The sequence below is a fragment of the Pinus tabuliformis genome, chromosome 4_2 (genome assembly GCF_031772625.1).
Source record: "Pinus tabuliformis cultivar Carrire ecotype Pingquan chromosome 4_2, CPIR1, whole genome shotgun sequence".
Lineage (NCBI taxonomy): Eukaryota > Viridiplantae > Streptophyta > Pinopsida > Pinales > Pinaceae > Pinus > Pinus tabuliformis.
Genome location: NC_142304.1, coordinates 919,816,393 through 919,841,410, shown reverse-complemented (window position 1 = coordinate 919,841,410; position 25,018 = coordinate 919,816,393). Strand labels below are relative to the sequence as shown.

The 25,018-nt window shown below is 41.9% G+C and overlaps 1 protein-coding gene across 2 annotated transcripts in view; it reads right to left on the bottom strand.

Moving 5' to 3' along the window:
- LOC149172672 (E3 ubiquitin-protein ligase RGLG5-like) overlaps window positions 1–25,018 on the bottom strand; it is a 250,599-nt gene that overhangs the window by 49,312 nt on the left and 176,269 nt on the right. For both annotated transcript variants that reach the window (XM_089424403.1, XM_089424402.1), the window contains 7 exons: window positions 18,829–18,913; window positions 18,469–18,609; window positions 18,207–18,320; window positions 17,931–18,028; window positions 17,205–17,284; window positions 17,012–17,117; window positions 16,771–16,898 (listed from right to left, as the gene is read on the bottom strand). In XM_089424403.1, the coding sequence (XP_089280529.1) occupies window positions 16,771–16,898; window positions 17,012–17,117; window positions 17,205–17,284; window positions 17,931–18,028; window positions 18,207–18,320; window positions 18,469–18,609; window positions 18,829–18,913 (752 nt within the window). The remainder of the gene's footprint in view (window positions 1–16,770; window positions 16,899–17,011; window positions 17,118–17,204; window positions 17,285–17,930; window positions 18,029–18,206; window positions 18,321–18,468; window positions 18,610–18,828; window positions 18,914–25,018) is intronic.

Genomic DNA, 25,018 nt, shown 5'->3' with positions numbered 1-25,018 from the left:
CCTGGGTCTGCGTGCTAGTTAAAATACCAGCGTTCACTGTGTGTTAACTGTCCTCCCAAATCTGCTTATGATCCTTGTTGTTGTTGTGTAACAAATGCAAGAGAATGTGGGGACAAAATCTGCCCCACGTGGCATTATTGTCCCCCCTTTAAATTGAATTCAAATGATGCCAAATAATGCTAGGTTGACTGATCTTTAACTTCTACGTGGACCTGGCAGCTTAATTAATCTCATGCCAACATATGATTCAAGTGGGGACAAAGTGGGGGGACAAGTTTTGTCCCATGTGGCATTATTGTCCCCCTTTAAACCTTTAATTTGCTTCCCCTTTATGCTTTTAATTTTCTCATCCTTTTTTTTGACTTTGAAATATATTAAAAATCACCACTTTTCAACAATTCGTGGTGTCTCCAAACTTCACGTGCTGCCTTGTTGACTCAACACTTGGAACCTTTGACTTTGTCTTGTAACTTATGTGGTGGACCCCACATGCTTGCCACATCATTTTTTGCTTCTCCACATAATTTCCATGTCAAAATTTGACTTATTTTGACTTTGGAAAAAATAATTATTTTTTCCAATTATTTTTCTTATTTTTGCCACTGACATTGGGAAAGTCAACTTTTGAGGAACTATAAGTCATTTTTTGATCCTCAAAGTGGATACTAGGATAGTGTTGGGCCTCTGAGGATTAATTTTGAGTAGTCATATGCCCCAGACATTTCCTAAAGCCACTTCTTTACATCATTACATAGAAATTAATTAAAAAATCTTGTTTTGCGGGAAATTTTTCATTATTAAAAAATCCTACTTAGACCTAGCCAAATTCCACAAAAAAATTGTGTGATCTAGTATGGTAATACATCTACTCTGGACACTAAGATGTGTTAGGGGCTCAACCTTCAAACCATCACCCTAGCTTTGGAGTAAAAAGTAAATGAAAAAACCAAGAAAATTATTTGCCTCTGGAAAAGAAGGGATAATTAACCAGATAAAAAAACACTCCAAGGTGTACTCGTTTGTTGATCGAGTCTCGACATCCTAGGCCTGTTACAAACTCAAAAAACTCATCATTACTAGTATCACTTTGTTGGACACCTAATCCTCTAAGGGTTGGTGTGGAAGCTGAATAGTCCAAGGAAGTCCAAGAGACCTTGGAATACGAAACCAAAGGTCATGTGAATGTACTATAAATGTATATCATTTGTTAATAATAAATATATTCTCATGCTTATCTTTAATATTCTGTTGCTGCCATGTATGTTTTTAACATGGTATCAGAGCGGGCGTACTTCTGCCTTGCTCCAATCTAAGCCACTTGTGTTGTGGCCTCTCTATGCATGTCAGTTATGCATTCCTGCAGATAGAACTCCCATTATTGTGTGCATGCCTATTTCATACTGCACACTGTTCGGCTAACCTCTCTCAGCTAGATTTGTGTTGGGTTCTCTATCCACTCCCTCAAATAGCAAAAATGCACCCGCCTGGACTCTGCACCTAAGCGCTCTGCCAAAGGTGTGCAGAATCGGAGAAGAAGGCAAAGAAGAGTGTTACAAGTTTGCACACAGACAGTATTGGAGAAAACCTTCAATGTTACAGTGAAGGTATAACTACAAGGCTTCCTAAAACCTAAGGATTTATGAAGGAAGCATAAAGGCACGAAGAAATGAAGAATCAGACTGGAGATCGAGATCAAAACAATTGAAGACCGTAAGGCGAGAACAAATACACAGGTAGAAAGCCAAATAGGCTATTACACAGTATGAAACAAAAGAACGTAACAGTGCATAGTAACCGTTGGATTAGTCGGATCAATGGACAAGGTTAATGGAAGATGAGTGACAGAGATCTTATCACAGGAGATTAAGTTAAGAAATGGATGGATCACATCAAGGCATGTGTCGACAGAAGGGTGGAAAACGTGCAGAATAATGGAGCGATCTTCCTAGGCGATAAGCAATATCTCGTGCACCCTAAAAGTTGTAAATGGTATTCTACAAATTCACGCGACTAACCTGAGGGGTTGACACGTAGCACGGGAAAACCACTTTTCTCGCGCGCTCTCGATTTGTTATGCATCGTGCAAGATTTCACGCGAGATTATACAATAGCTGTTGGATCAAGTGGGATTGATCGACGGTGGAGATCGACCAAGCTAGTTGGCAAGCGAGTGATGTGATAGCCATTCGATTAGACGGGTCAGATCTGACGGTGATCGCGTCGGAAGATGCAGGTGAGTTAATTTAAATTTCGGACGCGATAAGGTTATGAACTGGGGTTTTAATTCCTTTTGGTTCCGTGGAAAATTTGAAGGTTTTCCATATACTGGGTAAATTAAATAGTTCTGCTATTTTAGCAGAATAACTAAAATTGGAGGTTGATGACTGATACTCCAAAGGAAACCCGAGAAGAAGTTCCACATGACATCAGTGTAATACTCCTGGGGATCGTCGGAATCACTGTCAGAACCAGAACCCGAAGGGCGATTGAGGTCGGAGAGCATCCTGATGCCGCCGCAGGTTGGTCGCTCACCATAGGTTGGTCTATTAAACTTATTAGCACATAAATATCACCAATCCAACTCATACGAAGCGGGTGTTGATATACTTTGTCCCGGAAAGGATCTCTGTTTTGTTGGAATCAACAGACTTTGGGAAAGGCTTATCAATTTCTAAAGGCGAAGGGTGGAAAGCAATAGCTCTGTTGTCTTCAACATTACCTCTAAATTGTAACGTAGAATATCTACTCAATTGTGCATTAATTCTCTATTGAAGCATTGAAGTTTGTACACTCATCCGTTGGATAAAACGCTAGATTGTGAACGCATATTGTCAAGTTGATTGAAGGCTGGTGTTATATGTGCATTGGAGCTACAATATATTTGTGATATGGTTGCAGAGTAAATGCGTCTATATACAGTGTGAGTGTTTAGGAATGTATGTGCATCTTTCTACATTGTGTAGGTGCCATTCTTTGCATTGTATAGTTGCAAATCGTGGTATGTGCGTTAAACACTAATTTTGGAGTCATATTTATTGCTACTGAGTGTTGGTGTACTAGTGTTGTGGGTCAAATATGCCTCTACTATGTATTGGAAAAGCTATATGATTGCACCAACGTTGTTTATAGAGTTGTCTCTATAAATAAATAGAACCATTGTTAGTGTATTCTCTACACTTTATATAAAAGAAGTATTTTGTGGAGGAGAGAAGACATTTGTATTGGCTGTAATATTGGTACATTTGTTGTGAAATGGTTCTAATTGGTGAAGTATTAGAGTTCCTCAATAGTATGATACACTCAGTGACTGACAACATATTCAAAATCAGCAAAGATAGTCTCTCCAAAATTCGGACCTGTCTACAACATGCACAAGAAAACATTGCCTTTTTGCAACTTGAATCTCAACTACAACAGGAAGAATTACAGCAGTGGAGTCATCATTTTGAACCTGTTTCTGTTCATAAGATTGAAACAGACTCCCATAAACAGCAAGACAATAATGTTACAGTTGATTCAGATCCAGAACCCAATAAAGCAGCAAAGTGACATGCAGATGCAGAAGTTCAGTTTTCACTTCCCAAGCCCATCATCAGACCTTGGGAAGAGCTTGTCAGCAACAAGCACAGAACTGGTCTTGGATATGACAAGGACGTGTCCTTTCATATTCCAGATTACTCAAATCCCATCCAGTTTCAGAGTGCTGGATTCCTTCATGACAGTTCACCTCCAACTGTTCGAGATTCTACTCCTCTTCCACAGCAACAACAACATATTGTGAAATGCCAACATTGTGACCGAGTTGGCCATGTGAAAGATCATTGTTTTGAACTTCACCCATGTAAGCATTGTCATAAAACCAGTCATTCTTCAAACAGATGCTTCAGAAACAAACCTCCTGCAAGAACAAAGATTCATCTTGGATGGATCGCTTCTTGGCAATGGGCATCAACAGCCAAGAAGATATTCCAGTCATATGTCAGAACTTGTTCTAGAATATTGAACAGTCTTGCAGTTGAATTTTCTCCATCATCTCACCTTGTATCTAACAAGGGGGAAATGATGGTCATCTACAAGCTTCAAAGCCACATCAAGTGAGCCTGAGCCACAACCTGCCATACCAGATTCAGAGTTGTAGCCAGAGACAAAGATGCCCCTGATCATGCCTTCAATTAGTGATACCTCTTCAAAGAATTGGAGACACTTCCTCTAGCAGAAGACTTCAACTTCTTTCCAATTTTGGAAGAGTTCCAAGAATTACATTAAGCATTCCAGAGTTGTTGGTCATCCTTAAATCATCACAAGTTGAGAACTTCCTTTTCAGGTTGAGGTTCTCCCTTTTATGCGGGGTGAGACCTCCCTTTCATGGTTGAAGGTTTCCCTCTTCAAAACATCAAGAGCACTTCCTCTAGTAGAAGACCTGAGCTTCATGCCAGACTTGGAAGAGTTCTGGGAACTACACTAAGCATTCCAGTGTTGGTGGTCATCCTTAAACCACCTCCCTTATACCAACATTTCAGAGAGCACATTCAGCCTAGTGTTGCCATGCATTTTTGCACGTTTTGTATTACAACTCTCTTCTTGGACTCATACATAACCCTTCGGATTAAGGGGGGGAATGTTGGACACCTAATCCTCTAAGGGTTGGTGTGGAAGCTGAATAGTCTAAGGAAGTCCAAGAGACCTTGGAATACGAAACCAAAGGTCATATGAATGTACTATAAATGTATATCATTTGTTAATAATAGATATACTCTCATGCTTATCTTTAATATTTTGTTGCTGCCATGTATGTGTTTAACACACTTATTACAATTCCCCGCAGGGTGTGGAATCTGGGTACAAGAAAGATGATAAGAAAATAGAAGTAGAGTTAAAAAACTCTGTTGACTGATGATATCTAATGGTACAAGTGTCCTCTGGATCATCCTTGGGCGTGGAGTGTTCATATAATCATCAGTTGTCACTCCAGTGGTCAACAGAACCCTAAGTGTAAACTTAGGAAATTAAAATAATTAAAGGGTATTAATCTAACTGTGGGTGTAACTTCTAGAAGAAGATGAGGATCAAGCCAAAATGATCTAAGTCATTGATTAAAAGTTAATGTGGGTCATTGGTTGTCCAACAGAGAGATATAAGAAGAGGCTTGAGGGGCACTTGGAGAACACACAAAGAGAAGATCAGAAGTTCGATTTTTTAAAGCAGAGCAGCTGCCGGAAAAATTTTCGATAGTGATCTTTAGCAGAGAGGGGCAGGGATAGTATCCGAAGGGAGATCTTTCCCAGTCGGAGAATACTCAACAAAGAAGAAAGAGAGATATCCAGTGGAGACAGTGTAGAGCCAGAGAGGTTAACGCAAGGCCACGCAGAGGCAGCATAGGCTGACGCAAAGGCAACGCAAAAGCCTTGAGGGAGTCTAAAATTTGCTAGAGGGTTTGATTTCTGTAACTGGAAGCCGAAGTGTGAGACTAGGAGAGCAAAAGTCATATTCTCAGAGGCAAATCGATTGCCTGGGAAGAGTGACGCAGTTCCTAGACAGTGTGACGTTGGGCTGACGTAGACACTGCGCAAAGGCAGCCAAGGGTTGTTCATTCAAGGGTTGGATCAGCGAGGACTTCCAGTGAGAGTATGAGGTAATCTCACAAATCTCTCTGTCAGTGATATTATTTGTAACTGGATTGCCAGGAAGGCATCCAGAGATTGTATTCAGAAATTACTACAGCATCATAATAAAACACTTGGTTGTTGCACCAGTTTTCCCACACTAAGTTTTTCCGAGGACATTTGTCCAAAAATCACTATGTAGATGTGTTGTATCCTAAATTGCACAAAGCGCTGAAAGTTGAAACGTTTCAGAGTTTCCAAAACGAGTACGTTTAGAAATGTCACCTCCCAAAAATGGAAACGTTGGCCGAAACGTCCTACATGTATATATAAAAAATATATATAAATAAATAAGTGAATTCCACATTATCTTGCAAGAAAATAGGGAATAATACCCATAGATCACAATTTAGAAGGAAAAACAAGTCTATATTAACTCTCGTAGATGATTACATGATGGTCGAGTTTCGGCCAAGTTTCAAAGTTTCGGGTATGGGTACGGACCGAAACGTCGGGTTTCTAGAAGTTTCGTGCAACATAGGTTGTAGCTCTTCGCTGTTCAGTGTCTTGATTCTGCTTATAATTTAAATGGTGTAGACTGTAGTGTATTAGTTTCAATATCTACTGTAGGAAACAGTAAGTAACTTGATTCAAAAATTAACAAGTAGGAGAAACTAATCAATAGCTATAGTAGAAATTTGGGCATCCAAATTTTCACATGGTATCAAAGGTGCAGGTGAAACAGGAGAACAGTTTCGGAATAGCCTAGCATTGAAGGAAGAAGGGAGTTGAAAATTCATGCAGAGGCAGCAATTCGAAGCCCCAAAGGGTTTGTGCAGTTCAGGCCAAGAGGGGAAGATTTTCGTGGTAAATCTCTCTCTGAGTGAGTCGACAGAGAGATAGGATTTCCAAATCGAAATCTATCAGTGGCAAAGGGAGCAGCGGAGCAAAAGCCTCAGCGAAGAGGGGTTCTTGGTGTGACACAACTTTCAGCAAGCAATTGTTGGGCAGAAAGACGTAAGAAGGAAGAAGAGACACTTGAGGGAATTTCTTCCTCAGAGAATTCCTAGCCAGGGAATTTGAATTCTCATTTTCTGAGCAGCAGCAAGAGAGAGGAGGTCATTTGTTGAAGTTTCTAAGTTTAGTTAGTTTACTTAGTTTAGAAACCCTTCATGCACTTTTTCTGATTTATTCCTACCTACTTGTTATTTTTCTTTAACAAGTTATTTACAAAGTAAACTCTAAAAATAAACACCAGTGCATGCTCAACATATTATAGGTCAACAACTAAAAGAAACAAGAACAAACACACCACATGACACCATTATTTTTGGACCAATGTCCCTGGAAAAACCCAATGTGGGAAAACCGGTGCAGCTATCTGAGGGTTTTCTTATTAAGTAATATCAGAGTACAATCTGGGTGCCGAAACTGGCCTACCCAACAAATAATTTCCTTAGCAGCTATACCTCACAGTTTGAGAGAAATCTCCAAGCTGAAGCCCCGGAAAACCCTTCCAGCAGCTACTCAGCACAAAACTGCTCTGCAACCCCAGCGTCTGCCCAAACTGGACTGCGTCAGCCCCTCTTTGTCTCACGCTGGCCCTGCATCAGCCTTTCTAGGCCTGTGTCAGCCCTAGGAGGCCCTACGTCAACTCTGGGAGCCTCTGCATCAACTGCGCTGGCCCCTCTGGTGCTCTACACAACACTTGGCTGCCTCTGTGTGGCCCTGCGTGAGCCCTTGCTTGCTTTGCGTCACCCTCCTTGGCTATTGCGCTGCTCTCCAACACAATCTCTGCCTTCTTTTTTTCTTTGTACTCAATGCCCCTCAGCTGCTCTCCTAATCACTGATTCTATCTCTCTTAGCAAAACCTGCTCTAGAGAATAGAATAACTGATCTTCTAGTGTACTCTCCAAGTGACCCTCAAGCCTCCTCTTATACTTTTCCCGTTGACACCTCAACGGCCGAGATTAAGTCCCTAATCAACGGCTAAGATTAGATCTTGCTTGATCCATGTCTTTTGGACCATTCTAACACATATTCATATTAATACACATTAATATTTTATTTTCCCTAAGTTTAGACTTAGTGACTCCATTAAAAATATTAATTATTTTAATATCTCATGATCTGTTTAGAATCTGCCCAAACCTTTTCTGGGTATTGGAGATCTCATGTGTCCTAACCTTTCCACCAAATTTCGTGGTTGGAGCACATCCAATGCTACCCCAAATCAACACTCCCTCTTAGCGAGGACTGTGCTCTTGCAATACTCCTCACTGAGTGTTACTCTGATCATCCAGCATCGATACCTGTGCTGATGCTAGGCCTTCCTGCCCAACATCCTCTACACTACTGCATCCTGTACTGCTACCCATGGTTCTGCCACTACCACTGCTACATCTGTACGAAGGCTCCATCTACATTCGTGTTGTTGTTGGTCCTTCCTCCCAGCACTGCATCTCCACTACAGGTCCTCTCATCATGTTGCATCGTGCTGCCCACTGCTACACTGCAACTCAATTACTGAGAAGTAAGTAACTGATCTCCCAACTGAACTCCCTGTTCGGCTAGAAACACCCACTGATGCTGAAGCTCCCTCTATCGCTGACAAGTGCTCCCTTTCTCTGACCTCTACGCTGCTGCAACAACTCTCTGCATGTCGCACCGTTACACACCTCTCTATGCCTTCCTGCACTGGTGCAACACTCCTGTGCCTCTCGCACTGCTGCAACCTGCTAGCTCTGCGCTGTCCTGGGACTCCTGCACTGTAGGTCTCTCTGCCACTCCATCCACATCCCTCTCTACCCGACTCAGCCAATCCTACTACTCCTCATCAAGGCTCCCTTAGCAAGGTCTAATCCAAGAGGCTGGGTACCTCAAGGATCCTGCCCCTCATCGCTTGTAATCCACCTGACTACAGCTCGATGTCTCCCCACTTCTGCTCAAGTGGTGCGTGTGCACTCATGGCACAGTCATCATCTATCAAAACTTCCTTCTCTGCCCGTGCTGGCGCTGCCTTAGTCTCAAAAGACTCTCCCTTACTCTTCTTCCTTAGGCACTAGGTCACATAATGACCCAGCTCCCCACATTGGAAGAACTTGATCTTGGAGAGATCTTTCTTCTTCCGCTTCTCCTGCTTTCCCTCATATGCTAGGGCCACATCCTCTTCCTCCTTCTTGACCTTGATCCCTTTCCTGCTGCTACCTGTCTTCGACTGCCGTCTGATCTCTTCCTGGCGAAGAGTTGCCCACATCTCGTCCCAAGGTGGGAGAGTCTCTCTGCCCAAGATACTCTAGACAAACACTTCCCAATCTTCGAAGACAACATTCAGGGTTGTCCTCACCATAAGCTCTTGATTCGGTGTCGCTCCTATAGCAGTCAACTGGTCTCGGATCTCATTCAGTCCTCCGAGGAAGGTGTCAATCGATTGACCCTTCTTCATCTGATACGACCTCATCTGGTTCTCGAGCAACATTCTTCTCTGCACAGAAGTATGTTGGTACAGGTTCTTGAGAGCCTCCCACATCTCAACTATTGTTTCCTTCATGGCTATATGTGGTACCACATGATCCTTGACCCCGTCAAGGATAATGCACTTGGCCCTCGCCATCGCCTCTTTGTACTTGTCATTATTATTTGGGTCGACTGGGATAGCTATTGTCTTCAAGGCGAAGTTCTTGACACGATTTTTGTCAAGCACTGATAAGATTCTGGCTTTCCAGACTGCGAAGTTCGATGCTCCGTCCAGTCTATCCTGGTCCCTTACCCTGTGTAGTGCCATGACACTCCTCTACTTCCCTCCTGGAAGTTCTATGTTCAACTCCTCTGAATCTCGACTTCCCATTTGGAAGTTCTCTTCTGGACTCCCTCTGAGTCCTGATTTCCCTCATGGAAATCCTTCTGCCGCTTGTCGAAATGCCCCCTACTCTAATCGTCTTGTGCAACTGCACTGCTGATCTAGGTTCCTCGGCTAGAAACCCTCGGTAACAACTCCTCTGGCCCTGCTCTGTCAGGTACTATTCAGACTACAGTACCTAACCAACGCCACCCTGCAATATTTCTACAACCTTCTGGACTCTAGCAACTGCCTCTCTACCTCACGCTAGCTCTGCGTCACCCCAGATGGGTCTGCGTCAGCCCTCTAGCCCTCTGTGTCAGCAATGTTGGCTTCCCTGAGGCTCTGCGTAGCTCCCGGCTTCTTTTGTGTGGCTCTGGCTGGCTCTGCGTCACACTTCTTGGCCTCTGCGCTACTAGAAATAGCTTTTGTCACCTCGAGACAGCTGTATTCTGCTGTTATTGCTCCACTCGGCCGATGTCTTTTAGTCCTCCTGTGATCTACAATCACCCTCTGATACCATGTTGAAGTTTCTAAGTTTACTTAGTTTAGAAACCCTTCATGCACTTTTTTTGATTTATTCCTACCTACTTGTTATTTTTCTTTAACAAGTTATTTACAAAGTAAATACTGAAAATAAACACCAGTGCATGCTCAACATATTACAGATCAGCAACTAAAAGAAACAAGAACAAACACACCACATGACACCATTATTTTTGGACCAATGTCCCCGGAAAAACCCAATGTGGGAAAACCAGTGCAGCTATCTGAGGGTTTTCTTATTAAGCAATATCAGAGTACAATCTGGGTGCCGAAACTGGCCTACCCAACAGAGAATTTCCTTAGCAGCTATACCTCACAGTTTGAGAGAAATCTCCTGGCTGAAACCCCGAAAAACCCTTCCAGCAGCTCCTCAACACAAAACTACTCTGCAACCCCAGCGTCTGCCCAAACTGGACTGTGTCAGCCCCTCTCTGTCTCACGTTGGCCCTGCATCAGCCTTTCTAGGCCTGCATCAGCCCCAGGAGGCCCTGCGTCAGCTCTGGGAGCCTCTACGTCAGTTGCGCTGGCCCCTCTGGTGCTCTGCGCAGCACTTGGTCGCCTTTGCGTGGCCCTGCATGAGCCCTTGCTTGCTCTGCGTCACCCTCCTTAGTTGTTGCATTTCTCTCCCAGCACAATCTCTGCCTTCTCTGTTTCTTTGTACTAAATGCCCCTCCGTTGCTCTCCCCACCAAACTGATTCTATCTCTCTTAGCAAACCCCACTCTAGAGAATAGAATAATTGATCATCTAGTGCACTCTCGAAATGACCCTCAAGCCTCCTCTTATACTTTTCTTGTTGACATCTCAACAACTGAGATTAATTCCCTAATCAACGGCTAAGATTAGATCTTGCTTGATCCATGTCTTTTGGACCATTCTAACACAGATTCATATTAATACACATTAATATTTTATTTTCCCTAAGTTTAGACTTAGGGACTCCATTAAAAATATTAATTATTTTAATATCTCCTGATTTGTTTAGAATCTACCCAAACCCTTTCTAGGTATTGGAGATCTCATGTGCCCCAACCTCTCCACCAAATTTCGTGGCTGGAGCACATTCGATGCTACCCCAAATCAACATCATTCGACTTTCGATTAGCAGAGATGGCATCCAATGGACTGAGAGATCAGGATAGGTTGGATGGCACATCCAACTATGTGATCTAGAAGGCAAGGATGTTATGACTTCTGGGTGAGCATTTTCTCAAAGTCTACATCGACAATGTGTTAGCTAAGCCCGCGGATCCATATCCACTTAAGAAGTACAAGGGAGAAATGGCGAAGACAAAGAAATGATCCTCGACGAAGTAAAGGATCATATAGTCTGTCACATCGCTAGCATAAACACTGCCAAGGAGATGTGGGATGCTTTTTCAACGCTATATCAAGGATCTTCTGAGCAAGGGAAGATGTACTTGGAGCAGAATATGAGGTCTATGTAGATGCAGAAGGGGGAACACATTGATCTGTTCCTTGCAAATCTTCAGGAGACCCGAGATGAGTTGGCAGTTGTGGGGTCAACACCTCAAGGTTCTGAGATGGTAAAACTGACCCTAAATTAAGTATCTGAGGAGTGGCAAGTCTTTGTCTAGAGCATCCTGGGCAAGGCGACTTTGCCAAACTGGGATGAAATGTGTGCAGCTCTTAAGCAAGAGGAGTTGAGGAGGGACTTGGTTAAGTGTAAACTTGACGAAAGCAGTAGCAGTGGATCCAAGCCCAAGGAGGAGGAAGAAAATGCAACCCTCGCATCCAAGGGGCAGCAAGAGCAATGGAAGAAGAAGAAATATGTTTCAAAGATGTGGTGAATTCGGTCACTACGCAACATAGTGTCCTCTCAGGAAGAAGAACAAAGATGAGAAGCATGATCGGAGGTTGCAGCCGCAAAGATCGAGGAGGAGTTTTCCATGACGGCCCAGGCATCTCCAAGAGTGAGGTGGAGTGATTTAGAGTTGTAGTTCAAAAGGACTACAAATGGGCAAGATCCTTGAGAAGTCCACCTCTCGGATCAATTCCTTGTTACGCGAGCCCAGATCAGGAGTAACAGGATGGACCGGTGTTAGTTGGTGCAGAGTAGTGCCGAAGTGACAGTTGCAGTGGCTAGGAGTGCCAGAGACTGAGCAACACAAAGCAGAGTTAACAGCAGTGCAGTTGGCACAAAGCAGAGGTCAGCAGCAACGCAGAGGCTTCAGAGGGTCAGCGTAGAGATTAGCAGCAGTTAGAACTCCAGCAACAAGATGCATCATACTGAACACTAGTTCAATAATTTGGGATGCTTTTTCGTTGCAGATGCAGTAGCAGCAATAGTTGAAGAAGATTTTAGTGCATATGCAATAATTGGCAGTGGCAAAGCCAGCAGCAGCACGAAAGCAGAATTTGCAGTACGGATGCAGTGTTAACAGTGGCAGGGTCTGCAGCTTTACAAATGCAACATTTGCACAATAGTTGGTGGACATTATGTTAGACATCAGCAGCGTAGAAGGAGATGTTACAGAACAAAGTGATGCTTCAGCAGGGTGCATTGCTAGAGCACGTTCCTTGCTAAGAGGGAATATTGATTTATGGTAGCATTAGATGTGCTCTAAGTCTCAAAATTTGCAAGGAGGCTTAGGCACATGCATTCTCCAATACCCACAAATCGTTTTGGAAAATTCCACTCGGAAACAATTTTATTAAAATAATTAATTATTTTTAATGGGACCCTAAGTCTAAACTTAGGAAATTAAAATAATTAAAGGGTATAAATCTAACTACGGATGTAACTTCTAGAAAAGACGAGGATCAAGCCAAAATGATCTAAGCCATTGATTAGAAGTTAATCTGAGTCGTTAGTTGTCCAACAGAAAGATATAAGAAGAGGCTTGAGGGGCACTTGGAGAACACACACAGAGAAGATCAAAAGTTTGATTTTCTGAAGCAGAGTAGCTGCCGAATAGATTTTTGATAATGATCTTTAGCAGAGAGGGGCAGAGATAGTATCCGAAGGAAGATCTTTCCCGGTCAGAGAATGCTCAGTAGAGAAGAGAGAGAGGATCTAGTAGAGGCAACGCAGAGCCAAAGAGGCTGACGCAGGGCCACGCAAAGGCAACATAGGCTGATGCAAAGGCAGCGCAGAGGCCTTGAGGGAGTCTGAAATTTGTTGGAGGGTTCGATTTCTGTAGCTGGAAGCCGGGGTGTGAGACTAGGAGAGCAAAACTCAGAATCTCAGAGGTAAATCGATCAGCCAGGAAGAGTGACACAATTCCTAGACAATGTGACGTTAGATTGACACAGAGGCAACGCAGAGGCAGCTAGGAGTTGTTCATTCAAGTGTTGGATCAGCCAGGACTTCCAGTGATAGTGTGAGGTAATCTCACAAATCTCTTTGTCAATGATATTCTATGTAACTAGATTGCTAGGAAGGCATCCAGAGATTGTATTCAAAAATTACTACTGCATAATAATATAACCCTTAGTTGTTGCACCGGTTTTCTTACACTGAGTTTTTCCGGGGACATTTGTCCAAAAATAACTGTGTAGATGTGTTGTATCTTTTTCCTATTCAGTTTCTTGTTTCTGCTTATAATTTAAATGGTGTAGACTGCAGTGTATTAGTTTCAATATTTACTGTAGGAAATAGTAAGTAACTTGATTGAGAAATTAACAAGTAGAAGAAACTTAATTAGTTGCTACAGTAGAAATTTGGGCATCCAAATTTTCACACTTCCAACAGCGTTGATACCCATTCTTATGTAGTTCATCAAAGAGGGAGAATCTATGCCAACAAAGTGATCTTCATTTTTTCCTGACCTTAGCTCTGATACCATGTTGGAGAATCACTGCAAATAGATTAGGGTTTGATTCTCCTTACTTGATAATTATTTGTGAGTTATGTTGGCTTCTTTTACTTCTTTATTATCTTATATTTCATCAAGCAATTACCATATTATGTGTGTATGAAGATCACAAAACAATAGACATAAGATGCAGGCACTATGTCAGGGCAAAACCCCCCTCGAGGGGAAAACCCAGTCAAAAATTATCTTCTTATCAATAGCATTCTTTGAGACTCTTCACCCTAGACAAAGACCAAACCTTCCCTCCACACCAAGTCAGCCTCCCAGATCTTTGACCTCTTTCCAGCAACTTCGACTATGTAGCAGCTTCCGGCATCAGGCAGAAGTGAAAACTTGGAAGACTTTGATCTCCCAAACTAGGGCACAAAACAGAGAGAGAGGCACCAAAAGTTTGATTTTCTTGTTCTCTTTAGGCCACCCAACTCACACTTCCTTTAGCTTCCTTAGACCCACTTTTCACTTCTCCAACTTCCTTAGAGATATCGAACTAGCTTGAGATGAGATGCTCCAAAATGAATTCAACTTGCTTCTATTTATAGGCTTCAAGGGAGGTCGAATCGGTGTCCTTAGGCCGACTTGTTCTCTTCTAGGCCGACTTGGTGTGGAGGATACATAAATTATATTTGACTCAATACTAAACCTTTTTACATGATTCAAACGCCCAAGAAGGGTCTCTTTGAATATACAATGACTCTATAAACTCAATATTAATCCTAGGAGTCTACAATGAGGACTTTGACTAATATAATGTTGACCCAAGAATGAAGCCCGTGCTTTAATAAGTCATTGTTACAATAATAAAAATTATTTTCTTTACTCTTTTGACAAGTACATTTCATGATGACTCAAATACATTAAATGAAGACCGAACCTATTACATTTTCCAACAATGGGGCTATTTACTCTTGAACAAATCTGATTTAGGAGCTTTCTATAAGCAAAGTATGTCACACGGAGAGCCTTATCTCCAAGTCTTGCATTGTTTGTCTTCTAAGGATTGATGAACTTGCAAAATTAACAATTTGCAACATAAATCTTCTAAACGATGTTGCTAACATAATTTTCAGTCATAGGTCCACAAGATCTATCCCTTTGTACTCTCCTAAGGATTTTCAACTTGAGTTTATAGATCTTATTTTTCTGCATTATAATATTTATCCTTCTGGTATATCCTATATGCATCACAATTCAATGGCTCCTTTTATTAGATATTTAACCAAAGACCCCCTTTTCCCAATTATGGAACAATCTTGGCATTGGTACTATGGTGTTTTGGAGAGGTTCTATTTTCAAAGTTCAAATGGACCATGCTCAATATTAAGGGTTTTGGAGAGGTTCTATCTTCAAAGTTCAAATGGACCATGCTCAGCATTAAGGGGGGGAGGTCTAATCTAATGCTTTCTCTTCCTGGCCTCCAAAGCCAACCTTATGTTTAGATAGGTATTCATTAACCCTCTCACTTCTTTTTGACTACAACAGACCATGCTTGTGTTTGATTTAGGTATTTAGAAATCCACATCATCTTATAGTCAAGCTTCCTTCTAAGCTTCATTATTTTAGGTACACCTTTGACGGTATCCATAAACCCACACTCTTGTTGTATTTGAGCATGCTTGGTTGTATTCAACCTCTTTCAAATACATAGGTTGGATCATCTTCTCACTTTCACTTCAGCAATAGCTGATCTTATGTAAGGTAGGCACTCCTATCTCATTCCTATTACAGGATGTTTCCTTTGATGCCTTTTCAAATGGACAACTCAATGCCACTCTCCCAATAGATGTGAAATATGGTAGGGATATATCTTCTCACCCCCCTCCATTCAATGAGCAGGTTCATTATAGTTGTTACTAGTAGATGAGACAATCATTGAGTGCATTCAACATTAACATATAGGATGTGTCTTTTGATACCTCTTCAAATGGATAGTTCAATACCACTCTCCCGACAGATGCTCAGTATGCCAGAGATATATCTTCCCACCCTCCTCCATTGGATGAGCAGGTCAATGGTACTTGTTTCAAATGAGCCAATCAGAAGCTACATTTCTCATTCTTAGACAGGGTGTCTCTTTCAACAGCTCTTCAAATGGACAACTTAGCAGTACCATTCTCCCATTAGATTAGAGATATCAAATATGGCAAGGATATGTATTCCCACTCTACTGCATTGGATGAGCAGATAAGTGACAATGTTTTCCAACAGTTGAGCAGATCAGTGGTTACATTCTTCATTTCCATACAAATTGCCTCTTCCAGTAATCCATCAGATGAGCAGCTCAGTAGTACAACCCGCAAAATAGCTGTACAGTATGGCAGGGATATATGCCTTCCCACCCTTCTCCATTGGATGAAATGGCTACTTATGATGAGGTCAGCCTAGTCACCTTCTTGGGCTTACAGTCCCAACCCTAGAAGTATGTGTATAAAATTTAAATACACATACACTCCTCATCTGTAAAACATATTCTTTTCACTGGATCAACTGTGATAAACACCGAAGGGTACTTTTGTAATTTTTCCTCTCTCTTGCACTATTTCACTACACTTGGGGTATTGCTGGCTTTTTTTTGTTCAAGTATTCTTCTCTTGCTGACAGGGGTACAACTTGATAATGCTGTTATAAATCTAAAGGGTTTCTGCATGATTGGATTAAGGTTTGATGAAGAGATCACCGTAGATCTTTTATTGTTGTGTTCTTGACACTCTGAACCAGGGCAAGTACTGTTTTGTTCGAAAATCCATCCATCCTTTCTGGACTTAACAGAAAAAATATAGTGGAAGTCGAGAGAGAGACTCCAATAACTATTTATAAAGATCAAACAAGAACTACCTTTATTTTGGAATCAGACAATATGAAAAATATTGACTCGGCATATTCTGTCTAAAGAAGTTTCACTCTTATAATTTTAGATGGTGAAAATAAGGAAAAGAAATCCAAGCTACCCCAGTATTTGAAGTTCCAGGGTGGCCTTGTACTGAGAAGGTATTTCCATCAGTGACGCAAGAGCAAACTCTGTGTCCTTCCTCGATTGAGGGACATTCTTCGACATAATCTCTGTAAAGTTCACAAACTGCAAAACCAAAATCAAAATATTTTAGACAAAATGAAATTACAATAAGTAAAAATTAAATCATATCATTTCTCCCCATTTTCATTTAAAAAGCAGAGCCGATTGACAGAAACCTGGAAGTTGTCAAATGCTCGAGCTGGAATATTATCATCAAACTGCCGCATCATATCCCAAGGCCCATCTCCCACTCCAACTAAAACAATTGATAGTGGATACTCACTGCACGAAAAATGATATATTCAATGTTAAAATATTGTAAGCTTCATAATTAAATAACGATACCACTCTATTGTAATTTATGATTACCTGGCTTCCACTATTGCATTGACTGTATTCTGTTCTTGTGTACTCAGTTGTCCATTGTCAATGTCCACACTTCTTGTTACCTACACAATATTATCAGCCATGTTATAATGAGATCATGTACAGAAAGCCTGTGCCTAAGAGAACTTGAAGACTCTAATTTTTGTCCACATCCAAAACAAGGAAAAAAGCTTACAGCATAAAGAAAAGTCATCATCATAATTAAGGAAAACCACTCTCAATTCACAAATGCAACAACAGTGTCTACAAACAACCACAACCACAGTCGATGTATATACTGTAAATAGCATAGAAAGTTTCTACATAAGAGGACATGAATATTCTCAGTTTATCTAGGTCCAAAACAAGGATGAAATGGAAAACTTTACAGTATAAACAAAGGCCAGTCACAAAAGTTCATGATAAGAATCAAAACAACAATAACGACCACAAGGGCATGTGCCTAAGAGGACATGAAGATTGTCATTAAGTTTCAAAATGAGGACAAAAACAATATAGCATAAAGGCCATTGTCATAATTCAGGAAAACCGCGCTCACTGCACAAATGCAACAACAACGTGTACAACAGTAAACACCCACTGTAAGGAATATATTATATATATTCAGAAAACGCTAAACATTTTCAATAAACAGACAACAGATAAAACAATTCCTTCGACTCAATGAACAGTTCTTGAAAGCCAATCTATATAAAGAAGATCTGCAACCTGTCCGTCTGCAATTATCAATAGAACATGGTACTGCCCACCACTCTGTTCCACGATACGAATTCCCGCTTCAATGATTGGAGCAAAAGATGTTGGCCCTAAGAAGAAAAGAACATACAAGAAATGAATAAGAAAACATGAGATATATTCAATATGTATACATATCAATTACATTTTAAACCATTCAACAGCCATTCTTCCTCTGCTTAAAGTTTTGATATGATAAAAAACACTCAATCTTCAGATATTCATGTGGCAAGTCAACGTTTCATTCACCAGCCAATCGAAGATGTGGAACCATCTCCCTATAGTATCTCAATGCTTCTTCAAATCCATTGCATACCCTATTATCTGGATAGAAACTAAACACATTTTGATCATGTGTTGAAACTGTGCAACAAGACAACCATGCATTATTAACAACTAGCATATTGCTGCATATGTTGAAAATTCAAACTAACCAATGTAAGAAGAAAAAATTGAGCGAAATTGGAACAAGAATTTCAATTAAAGATTCAAAATAGAGACCAAAACTTGCCATCCCCAAAACCAAAACAAGGGATCAAGTTGTCCTCATCGAAAGAAGACAAGGTCCGCCCAATTATTGAGATTGCTTGTTCATAAGGGTTTGGAGTGTCTCCAATGTGGTGCAAACTTCGGCGGTTAAAAGACTTTGCACCTAATATCAATAACAAAATTTTGAAGTGGTAAATTTGATTTTAATTAAATTGGAGAGAAAAAGATTGCAGAACAATAAAAAAAATATACTAAACAGTTCAGGTTCCCAAATAAACACAGCTGACAACATTGGAATAAGCGTAGATTGGCTGTTTAACTTTTAAATTTTCACAGAAATCATAACATAAAAAACTTCAGGATCAAGGGTCATAAAACCTACCTGTCCACTCATTGCTCTTTGTGAAGTCAATCCCCACAATCAAGTTGGAAGATTCAAGGCCAGCCTGTGCAAGAGCTGCAGTCACCTACAAAAATAGAATGGAAAAAAGAGATCAGAGGATTCTCCAACAGAGCTTCTACAACTGTTAAGAGATATTTTAGAGTTAATTTGGCATCACCCTTATTAGAGTTAATTTGGCATCAGAGTTCATTGTGCTTAACTAATGTTCTCAAGGAAGAAAAGAACTCAAGAAAAAAATGGGAATGGGCTGCATCCAGACATCAAAAAGGTTCGACTTGAGAACAAAATTTGCCAAAAATAATCCAATTTCAGAAATTCATGTACAAAATAAAGATCTCAACAATAACAAATGCTCAGATCTGCGGAAGACTACTCTCCAATAAAATGTTAATGTGAAAGAAGAAAAGGAACAAGCAAATAGTACTGCAAACACATTAAATCTAAATCCAAAGAACAGTTTACAACCATAACTTATGAAATGAAGATTCATAATTAGCCAATTAGCAACGAATTAAGTCCACTAATTGGACAAAGTAGCTAAGTATTAAATCTCCTAATACCAGCCCAGATTTATTATCTAACAACATTTTTTATTCCCAGCAATTTGTTTATTTTTCCAAATAAATTTTGAATTGTCGAAAAATAAAATCATTCTTATTTTAACTCTTAAAAGTTAAATATGCAGGATAAATGTAACAGAGAGATCAATCACACATTACAACAGATAAAAACCCTATAATATCTCTTTCGGAATTTTTGTGGTATTTTTCTGAGAATTTTCTTCTTAAAATTTTATGCGCGAAAAACTCACAAAATTACACCAAAATGCACTAGTAAATAGGAACCCAAAAATTATACAAGCATGGAAAAGACATTGACAATTTGCAAAAGTAAACCCAGAAACTCAAATAACATCAGAAAATGCAGCACAAGGAATGACTCAGCTTCATTTATTATAATATAGCATGCAGAGTAAAACTGGAAATATCTGAGACAAAATAGAAAAGATGATAGCTGAGTGGACCTCCAAATATTTTGTTGATATGCTGATCCTGATCTCTCAAAACTCCACAACAGCTGCACTCTCCCTCCAACAACGGTTGCCACTGAATCAACTAAAAGACAATGAAGCACCAATTGAGGACCTGAATGATCCTCACTCCAATATCCCTGAAGCTCTATGAAACTCCTGGATGAAGTCTCCTCAAGGAGAGTTGGGTTTTCGTCCAACACTCAATAGCATACCCGAGGGTTTCTGTCCCGGGGCTAGAGAAGTTGAGAACTAGGCTCTCCAAACCTCATCAATAGAAAATATTAACAATACAAGATGTCCTCTAATGGCCTCCTCCTCTTTTTATAGATCTGATGGACCCCTCTAGAAGCTCCTATTTTATTATTACTTTAATCATTGAGAACATTTCCCTCAATTAAAATATCCTTTTAATGTGGAAAAATGGTAAATTGGCCACCATGCCTCTTCAGGGCACTGAAAATCCCTACTTACCATTCCATCTTGTAGACCTTCTCGTTCCGGTTCCAACGAGCTATTACACTAATGTTAAGTATTCCTCTTTAAATGCCACCTTAGGCCCAATAATAACCCTGTTTTATAGGAATTATCAGAATGCAATGGAAGAGAAGCAAGTTGTGTTATATCAATCCTAATGGTGGAAGATGGTAAGTGAATTCCTCTAGACCCCATAAAACATCTTCAAAATCCCTTGGGCCCGCTAATAACATAAACCTGCACCTATGACCTGTCTGCCTCCAACCCTGAAAGTCCATCCTAACCATGCCATAAGGAACACCATAAAAAGGAACATCACAAATCCTCCCACTCCAAGATTGCTTGCCCTCAGGCAATCCAAACTTGTGGACCATTCCGGTGGCCCAATGCAACTGAGACCCAATGCCCAAATCCCATACAAACCATTGTGTGATGCTATGCCTTTATGTCCACCCACCATGAATGGACCCCTCAATGCCCGGATCCCAGACCAATCTCTAATTAAACTTGTCATCAACAAATCCTCTTGGATCCCAATGCCACCAAGAACAAGCAGCAATCCTCCATGGCTCTTAATGTGCTATAGCTCCGGCTATGAATGTTGCTCCATCAACTGTGTACCAACTCATTACCTCTCTCCAATCCAACCCTTGGCATAGGCCAAGGTCAGTGCCACTATGTAGATGCATGCCTGAAATGCTGGAAAGTTGTTGACTTTGTTACCCACCACCTGTGAGTAGTATATATAGGAGATTTTTTTTCTCCTAGATGATCCTTAGCTGGTACCCAGTAGCCCCTTGCAACCACCAAATAGCTCGATGTGGCATTATCTCCACCACCTGAGCCAACCATGTGGTCCCTCACCCACTTGTTATGAGTGTATGTTTGAAAGTGGGCATCCTGACCCCGAAGGTATGAATTTTCATTAGTATAGTTGAGTAATTTTCTTTATTTGTCATGGGCACTTTTGGTCATGGATTGGTAGGGGGATTCAGCGAAAAGTGTGGGATAGGTCTGTGCTTTTGTCTCCACTGCCCGATTTCGTGGTTAACCTTGTATCCTAGTTCTGTGGAATCTCTTTTATTGGCCATTAGCTTTAGGGTTGGCACAACATGGGAAATCTCGATTTTGGTTGCATGGTCCCTCTTCCCTATTGATTTGGGGTAGCATCGGATGTGCTCTAGCCACGAAATTTGGTGGAGAGGTCGGGGCACATGAAATCTCCAATACCCAGAAAGGATTTGAGCAGATTCTAAACAGATCAGGAGATATTAAAATAATTAATATTTTTAATGGAGTCCCTAAGTCTAAACTTAGGGAAAATAAAATATTAATTTGTATTAATATGAATCTGTGTTAGAATGGTCCAAAAGACATGGATCAAGCCAGATCTAATCTTAGCCATTGATTAGGGACTTAATCTCGGCCGTTGATATCTCAACAGGAAAAGTATAAGAGGAGGCTTGAGGGTCACTTGAAGAAGACACCAGAGTGATCAGTCATTCTATTCCCTGGAGCGGGGTTTGCTAAGAGAGGTAGAATCAGTGATCGGGAAAGCAACTGAGGAGCATTGAGTACAGAGAAATAGAGAAGGCAGAGATTGTGTCGGGAGAGCAACACAACAGCTAAGAAGGGTGACGCAGAGCCAGCAAGGGCTCACGTAAGGCCACGCAGAGGCAACCAAGTGCTGCGCAGAGCACCAAAGGGGCCAGCGCAGCTGACGCAGAGGCTCCCAGAGTTGACGCAGGGCCTCCTGGGGCTAACGAAGGCCAAGAAAGGCTGACACAAGGCCAACGTGAGATAGAGAGGGACTGACTCAATCCAGTCTGGGCAGACGCTAGGGTTGCAGAGCAGCTTTGTGCTGAGGAGCTGCCGGAAGGGTTTTCCGGGGTTTCAACCAAGAGATTTCTCTCAAACTGTGAGGTATAGCTGCTAAGGAAATTCTCTGTTGGGTAGGCCAGTTTCGACACCCAGATTGTACTCTGATATTGCTTAATAAGAAAACCCTCAGATAGTTGCACCGGTTTTCCCACATTGGGTTTTTCCGGGGACATTGGTCCAAAAAATAATGGTGTCATGTGGTGTGTTTGTTCTTGTTTCTTTTAGTTGTTGATCTGTAATATGTTGAGCATGCATTGGTGTTTATTTTCAGTATTTACTTTGTAAATAAATTGTTAAAGAAAAATAACAAGTAGGTAGGAATAAATCAGAAAAGGTGCATGAAGGGTTTCTAAACTAAGTAAACTTAGAAACTTCAACATGGTATCAGAGCGTGATTGCAGATCACAGGAGGACTAAAAGACATCAGCCGAGCGGAGCAATAGCAGCAAAAAACAGCTGTCCCAAGGTGACAGAAGCTGTTTCTAGTAGCACAGAAGCCAAAGAAGTGTGACGCAAAGCCAGCCAGAGGCACGCAAAAGAAGCCGGAAACTATGCAAAGCCTCAGAGAGGCCAGCGTTACTAACGCAGAGGGCCAGAGGGCTGATGCGGGGCATCCCAGGGCTGACACAGATCCATCCGGGGTAATGCAGAGCCAGCGTGAGGCAGAGAGGGGTTGACGCAATTTTCAAAGAGGCAGTTGTTGGGGTCTAGAAGGCTGCAGGAATATTGCAGAGTGGAGCTGGTGAGGTACTGTAGTCAGAACAGTACCTGACAGAGCAAGGCCAGAGGAGTTGTTACTGATGGTTTCTAGCCAAGGAACCTGGATCAACAATGCAATTGCACAAGACGATCAGAGTAGGGGACATCTCGACAAGCAGCAGAAGGATTTCCAGGAGGGAAATTAGGACTCAGAGGGGGTCCAGAAGAGAACTTCTAGACGGGAAGTAGAGACTCAGAGGAGTCGAACAAAGAACTTCCAAGAAGGAAGTAGAGGAGCGTCATGGCACTAAACGGGGAAAGAGACCAGGATAGACTGGACGAAGCATCGAACTTCGCAGTCTGTAAAGCCAGAATCTTATCAGTGCTTGACAGGAATCGTGTCAAGAACTTTTCCTTGAAGGTTATAGCTATCCCAGTCGACCCCAATGATAATGACAAGTACGGAGAGGCGATGGCGAGGGCCAAGTGCATTATCCTTGACGGGGTCAAGGATCATGTGGTACCACATATAGCCAAGAAGGAAATGGAAATTGAGATGTGGGAGGCTCTCAAGAACCCGTACCAGCATACTTCTATGCAAAGAAGAATGTTGCTCGAGAACCAGATGAGGTCGTATCAGATGAAGAAGGGTCAATCGATTGACACCTTCCTCGGAGGACTGAATGAGATCCAAGACTAGTTGACTACTATAGGAGCGACACCGGATCAGGAGCTTATGGTGAGGACAGCCTTGAATGCTGTCTCAGAAGATTAGGAAGTGCTTGTCCAAAGTATCCTGAGCAGAGGGACTCTCCTACCTTGGGACGATATGTGGGCAGTTGTTCGCCAGGAAGAGATCAGACAGCAGTCGAAGACAGGTAGCAGCAGCAAAGGGATCAACGTCAAGCAGGAGGAGGAGCATGTGGCCCTAGCATCTGAGGAAAAGCAGGAGAAGCAGAAGAAGAAATATCTCTCCAAGATCAAGTGCTTCCACTGTGGGGAGATGGGTCATTATGCGACCCAGTGCCCAAGGAAGAAGAGTAAGGGAGAGTCCTTCGAGACTAAGGCAGCGCCAGCATGAGCAGAGAAGGAAGTTTTGATAGACGGTGACTATGCCATGAGTGCACACGCGCCACTTGAGCGGAAGTGGGGAGACATCGAGTTGTAGTCAGATGGACTACAGGCGATGAGGGGCAGGATCCTTGAGGTACCCAGCCTCTTGGATTAGACCTTGCTACGGGAGCCTCGATAAGTAGTAGCAGGATTGGCTGAGTCAGATAGAGACGGATGCGGATGGAGCGATAAAGAGAGCTACAATGCAGGAGTCCCAAGACAACGCAGAGCTAGCAGGCTGCAACAGTGCAAGAGGCACAGGAGTGTTGCACCAGTGCAGGAAGGCATAGAGAGGTGTGCAATGGTGCGAGATGCAGGGAGTTGTTGCAGCAGCGCAGAGATCAGAGAGAGGGAGCACGTGTCGGCAGCAGAGGGAGCTTCAGCATCAGTGGGTGCTTCTAGCCGAACAGGGAGGTCAGTTGGGAGATCAGTTACTTACTTCTCAATAACTGAGTTGCAGTGCAACAGTGGGCAGCACGATGCAACATGATGAAAGGAGGTGCAGTGCAAATGCAGTGCTGGGAGGAAGGACCAACAACAGCACGGGTGCAGAGGGAGTTGTCGTACAGATGCAGCAGTGGCAGTGGTAGAACCATGGACAACAGTACAAGATGCAGAAGTGCAAAGGATGTTGGACAGGAAGGCCTAGCATCAACATAAGTACTGATGCCGGATGATCAGAGTAATACTCAGTGATGAGTATTGCTAGAGCACAGTGCTCGCTAAGAGGGAGTGTTGATTTGGGGTAGCATCAGATGTGCTCTAGCCACGAAATTTGGTGGAGAGGTTTGGGCACATGAGATCTCTAATACCCAGAAAGGGTTTGGGCAGATTCTAAACAGATCAGGAGATATTAAAATAATTAATATTTTTAATGGAGTTCCTAAGTCTAAACTTAGGGAAAATAAAATATTAATGTGTATTAATATGAATCTGTGTTAGAATGGTCCAAAAAACATGGATCAAGCC